The 6,154-nt window shown below is 35.6% G+C and overlaps 1 protein-coding gene across 5 annotated transcripts; it reads left to right on the top strand.

Annotated features, from left to right (window-relative positions):
• Positions 1-544: 544 nt before the first annotated feature.
• Chro (chromodomain-containing protein chromator) lies at positions 545-6,154 on the top strand. 5 transcript variants are annotated; one of them, XM_077432772.1, is made up of 18 exons: positions 545-650; positions 1,468-1,563; positions 1,652-1,785; positions 1,869-2,021; positions 2,134-2,304; positions 2,390-2,578; positions 2,954-3,144; positions 3,231-3,395; positions 3,469-3,665; positions 3,752-3,949; positions 4,031-4,164; positions 4,249-4,401; positions 4,475-4,591; positions 4,675-4,977; positions 5,061-5,171; positions 5,251-5,433; positions 5,516-5,636; positions 5,757-6,149. In XM_077432772.1, the coding sequence occupies exons 2-18, from the start codon at positions 1,476-1,478 to the stop codon at positions 5,864-5,866; spliced, it is 2,718 nt and encodes a 905-aa protein (XP_077288898.1). In that variant the 5' UTR covers positions 545-650; positions 1,468-1,475; the 3' UTR covers positions 5,867-6,149. The 5 variants fall into 5 exon arrangements, with proteins under 5 accessions (XP_077288898.1, XP_077288896.1, XP_077288900.1 ...); XM_077432770.1 differs by having other exon boundaries at positions 552-654; positions 1,869-2,057; XM_077432774.1 differs by having other exon boundaries at positions 555-654.

The following is a 6,154-nucleotide window of genomic DNA, read 5'->3' as shown; positions in this document are numbered from 1 at the left end:
CAGTGCTTTTTCTAGGAATCGGGGGCGGTTTAGTTCTATTTACAAAGCTACAAAGAGTCCAAAAAAAAAAAAAACGTTTGGCGAGCCTTTAACAAAGCAATGAACAATACACAGCACCCTCTGGGTGCGTTTTTTTCAAGACGGCACCTTGGTTATCCGGCCTTTAGTAATAACAGTTATTGAGTACGAAGTTAAAAAAAATGATAGTAATCCGATTGTTTTAATAATTTCATATACATAATTCAAATGCTATTTAAATGTAAAAGAATCAATGAATCCATCTACCGGAAGTCGATAAAGATAAACGAAAAAAGTTTTAACGACACATCCGACAATGTGCGATTGCGATGATTTAAACGTGGGTCGCCATTATTTCGCGTCGTGTACGCCGGGCGTCGACGTTTCTGTGTCGCTCATATTATTTTGTACACGTTTTAAGTGTCGCACCGCTCACGACCCAACAACGCTATATGCCGTCCAATCGGCAAGCGCGCTATTGGTCAACCATGGTGCACCGCGGCCTGCTATTGGTCGAGCCGATCGGGGAAAATAGCATTGTCAGGCGTCACATCGTGTCGTGAGCGTCCGTACGCGCACACTTCTTCCTTTGCCGCAATCGGAGATTTTAGCTCCAAGGTGGCTTCTTGACGGTTGGTACGTTTGTATTTTGTACACCAGATTTGAAATTTCGACGAGTTCTCGACGAGGCTCGGCTTGGCCGGGGGGCGAAGGGGCGCGCGGGTGCGGGGGCGCAGCCCTACGAGTGGCGGGAAACGACGCTACCGACACTCCACTCCACTCCACGCTACCGCCGTTGCCTTTTGTCATTTTACCGTTCTTCTCTTTCCGTTCCTTTCCGAATTGTTTTGATTTGCTTTCAACAATTCTGGCCACCATCTTCATTATGATTAATAAGTCAAATTCGATTTTAGTGTTGTTAATAGATATTCGATAAATACTAAATTTTATCATCTAGCCTTTCTTACGCCAATTTATAAGACGAAAACTCAAGGAGTGAGTACCTAATATGAAGCTATTTCAATTGTGAATTTTATTTATATATACTAATTTGTAGCTTTGATTTGATCCAAGGAATTCGTCATACTTTTCAAAGAACACGTATATATTTTTTTAATTTGAAATTCTGTACTTTAAATTAGTGTTTGTATCATTGTTGATTTAAAACATTACTGTCATGGATTTTTGGAGATTTGAGAAAGTCTTTTGAAGGCTTTTGAAATTTTAATCAAAACTCAAGTCATAAAATTTCAATAGAATTTTATATTTGAAATTTTTTAATATATTTATTTTTAAATATTGTATCTTTGTTAGAACAATTTGCCTGTGTATGTTTGCGGATTTTATAAACATACATATGAGAATGATCATATGATAAGTAATAAAATAAAATTAGTAAATTCAAGCATATTATATATTATTATGTTCATATTTGTTGATATTTTTTAGTTGAAAAAATGTCGATGACGGAAGAAACTGAAACTCCTATACAGGAGCAAAACCCAGATCCGGAAGAATTAAAGAAAAATCCTGCCATCATTAAAGGTATAAAAAAATTAAACTACCCTTTCATCAGATCAATTTGTAATCCTCGAATTTACGAGCAATTTTTCTATTATTTTTTTCATTAAAGATGCTCGTGAACAAATGGGAGTAATGGATGTACTTGTGTGTGGAAAATGCCATTCTGTTTTCCATTTTATTGAAGATTTTTCTGAGCACAGAGACTCTGTGGCATGTTCGGGGAAATCTCCCGTTAGAGACAGCGTAAGATATGCTGCTATTTATTTTTAATAATGTAATGAATGTCGATTTATTACTAGAATTATATTTTAAAATTTTACTTTCAGACCGAAACCAAACATCAAGTATGGGCATTCATGTTATGGAAGTGTTCTATGATCACACCTGAAGTAGGAGCTAACAGATCGTGGAAATTGTATCAACAATGGTGTAAAATGGACGAAAGTCAGAGAGAGGCTTGGATTACTGCAGGAAAAACAGTAAAGACATTTTCAAAATTTGCCCATACCAAAGTGGTTAATATTTCAACGTCTCATCATATCATTTAGTATGTTGCGTACTAGTTTTATAATGCATTCCATAATTTTTTAGGTGGAGGTAAAACCACCAGCCACAACAAACAAAGCTGTATCACCGTCTATTGTGTCCAAGAACCACAAAGAGGATAGTTCACTAATCAATACACCCGGTGGTAAAAAGAGGGGCCGCCCGACAAGAAAAGAAACAATTCCAAAGACTCCAGTAGGCAAGAAACTACAGAAGGTATTCAAAAACTAGCATAATAAAATCAATGTGCTTATACACATATATGTAATTGTCGTTTGTATCTTATGACTTCATTTTACAGAATGATGACGATTTTCAACCATCATCTAGTGGTGAAACTGATGATGAATCAACCTTGAAAGACGATGAGAAGAAGGTTAGAATGCGCGGAACGCCTGTTTTGTCCAAGACAGAGTCAGAGGATGATTTAAAAGTAAATGCAATTCCAAAGAAACCCAACGCTACTAATGTCACTAAATCGCAATTGAAGGTGACCATAATAATCATTGATTCTTTGATGTTGTATTTATATTATGTAGAATAACATATACGTGTGTAATTTTATTTTTAATGCTGCTAATGTTGGATTTTTATTAAAAAGGAATTACGGGTCAGTGACTAGCTAGATGTAGTTTTAGAATTTTCATTATAAAATATGTATAGTAACAGACTAATATTAATGCGTTTAGTATTATATTATCTAACTTTAAGTAATTGATGCTTTAAAAGAAATATGTTATATTGATTTTTTTTAGATACAAATTACATTTTAGAGATTACACTGAAAATTCCTCACTTGTCTAGTTAGCGTTTAGTTTTCAAACGAATTAAAAATAATTTGATTAATTGTGTAAAATTGTTTTAGTCCAAGTTTTCCGCATACGCCAACACTATCGCCACCGTTCCTCCTGAGGGTCGCATTGCAAAGCGCACTGAAAAGAAGGGTGGTGAAGTTGAATCCGTGTCTGAATACGTTGTTGAGAAAATCCTTGCCAAGAGGTACAACATGCGTAAAAAGTATCACGAATATTTGCTGAAATGGGAAGGCTATCCACAGTATGTGTACTTCTAAATAAGTTTTTTTTATATAAAATTCGCAATGCAAAATAAATTTGTATGTAAAAATTTGCTTACTTTTTTAGTGACCAGAACACGTGGGAGCCAGCCGATAATATGAGTACTTGCCGACATCTTTTGGATGCATTTGAAAAGCAATTAGCTCGTCAAAAGGAGATCAAGGCGTTGCGTGAAGCGCAAGTACAGACTAAAGTTGAAATTGAAGCCCAACCAACATTTACCCCTACAGGGTAAGCATATCTCGTTTAGTTTTTGTTTCAGTTTGAATTGTTTTTTATATAAAAATAATTGTTGTTTTTATAGACGATTACAGCGTAATAGTAAAGCTAGAGCAATGGATCAGGTGAAAGCTTGGTGTGGGGCAGAAATGCCGGCAGAACGTAAACTGGGCTCATTTTCAGATGATGAACCTAGTAATAAAAAAATTAAACGGGAACACGGTTCAAGTGGCGAAGAAGTAGAAGTTGCTAAATCTCCTACACCCACCACACCGTCAAAGGGTAATACAAAAGAAATATCACCTTTAAATAAAATTTGCTTAACTTGTGATGACTAAATTTGAATTATGTAATTTTATTCTGTGCAGCCACAAGTTCCTCTCCTAATTTGAAACTTTTGAAAGTGCCCAATGATCAAAAATATGCTGTGAATGGAAGTCCATCTACTCCGGCGAATAGACTTTCTGAAGCCGAGATTGTTAAATCGCTTAGCATTGGGTCTAAAATGCCTCAAATTAAAGGTGTAATCAAAGTCGATCCTAAGGAAATGCCAAATCTCACTACGGGTAACACTCATTTGTCTGATTAATTCTATTGCTTTGGGAGCATTTTCAATATATCAACAATTGAAACGTGTTTTATTTTAGGCGTCTACATTATGTCTAAAAATTCTGGCATTATGAGATTGGATTCTCCGGGAAAACTAGGTCCGGGTCTAGATATTGACCAAGAACTTTTCAGGAAACAAATTCACGCTGCTAAGCTAGCATCTTTGAATAAGGTATACTTAATTTTTTACCTTGTAAAAATTATATATAAAACAAACTATTATACATTCGATATTTAATCTTTCAAATATTTTTAGGCAAAGAAATCAGGTGGAACGACACCACAACAGATCATAGAAAAAACTGTAATTACACCCAGTGGTCAAAAAATTATTCAGCGTTCCATACACCGTGCTCCAGCCTCTGGTGATGGTGCTACCTCTACTATTTTGAACAAATTGAGTGCACAGGTAATGGTTTTCATTTTACAGTCATTAAATTTTCGTTTATCATTTGATTTATCATTCAATATTGTATTATTAGGACCAGAATTTGTTACGGAGGGTTGCGGCGGCTGCTCGTGGACGTGGACGAGGTGCTGGTACTCAGATTATTCGCTTACGTGATAAAGCACCAGGAATCCTTACACCGGATGCAGTAGTAAGCCAACATGCGATTTATTTAGAAATCTTTGTATACTTGTACAAATAGGCAATTTTTAAATATTTCTTACCCTTTTCTAGACAAACGCATCCGAAGAGGAATCGTCCGATGATGATTATGTTACAGATCCATTCCCGAAAGACTTACCTCCCATACCACCTCCAAGTCCTGAACGAGACTTAACATTATGTCCATTGACTGGTAAAAGATTAGCAAGAGCAGAAGGTGAACCTACCCCACCACCCACTCCTCCACCTCCTCCCACGCCACCCCCAGAAGACATTTCTGAATCTACAGACGTTGTTATGAAATTGAGTCCGGGTGGTACAACAGTATTAGGTACTCAACAACCATCATTGCCACAGCTTTTAGTAGACGATGAGGTCAGAACGAATTATTTGTTGTTTGATCATCTTTTTATAATATATTAGATTCTTTTGGTTATTTAAAATTTATGATTTTATAGGGTGATGACAATGAAAAGGCTGTAAAGAGATTATTCAGTGGAGAAGATGCCGATGGTTTATCTGGGAACGAGCCCATAATGATTCAAGGGGAGGATGGTGTTCTCTACCAGGTATTGTGTTTTAAAATCACGTACGCCCGATCGTGGCCCTAAATGGAAAATTAATAATCTTTTTTGTTTTGTATTTTAGGTTGCTGGTAAAAATGAAGCTGGGCAGACGTTGCTCGTAGCGGCAGGTGTTGACGGATCTGTTGAAGGGGGAATGCGGGAAGAAGGGGAGGATGGAACTCAATGTGTTTATGTTGCACAGCAAGAAGGCGGTGAGGTGCTTACTATAGATCCTGCACAATTGGCTCAACTCATGCCGGATCATGTAAGTTTTTGTGTTTAATAATTTTTTGTACATATTTTGTATTTTGAATAATTATATTTATTATGTATGCATTTTGTTTAAGGCTGGAGGTGATGGTCTTGGCGAAGGACTACGCCAAGTGGCTGTTCAAATGGAGGGTGAACCTGGAGAAGATGCGACACAAGTTATCGCACAATTAGTACAGGCCGATCTCCCATCACCAGGTATATAATGGTTTTATCTATTGGCATTGTTTGAAGAGTTCAATTGTTGTTTTTTTTTTTTCACATTATATGTATATTTCAATGTGTTTCATCATTCTATTTTTTTTATTTATATTTTAGGGGGTACACGACGAGTAGTTTTATTATTACCTGATGGTAATTTCACTATGACTGAACTCGATAATGAGCAATATGCATCCATTACCGATGGTGATAAAGATCAAGAATAAACAAAATTACTGTATGTATGTGTTAAAATTGATTTCGTGATTTATTATCCATCGTCAAAAGAGTGGCAAGAACTAAATACAAAAAAGTGTCTATGTTATGTATTATATTTATTTTAATGGACTTGAAACTTATAATACACTGATATGTTTGTTTTAATGTGCTGTTTCTTTTGAAACATTAAAATCCTAATTCTAATTTAAAATACATAGGTTAAATTTTAATTGAGGTATAATGTATATATATGTATAATGAAATATATTTGATAATAAACATATAAATAGTAATAT

Source organism: Arctopsyche grandis, chromosome 6 (genome assembly GCF_051622035.1).
Source record: "Arctopsyche grandis isolate Sample6627 chromosome 6, ASM5162203v2, whole genome shotgun sequence".
Taxonomy (NCBI): Eukaryota; Metazoa; Arthropoda; class Insecta; order Trichoptera; family Hydropsychidae; genus Arctopsyche; species Arctopsyche grandis.
Note: the sequence above shows the minus strand (reverse complement) of the source record. Positions and strands in the feature narration are given on the sequence as shown.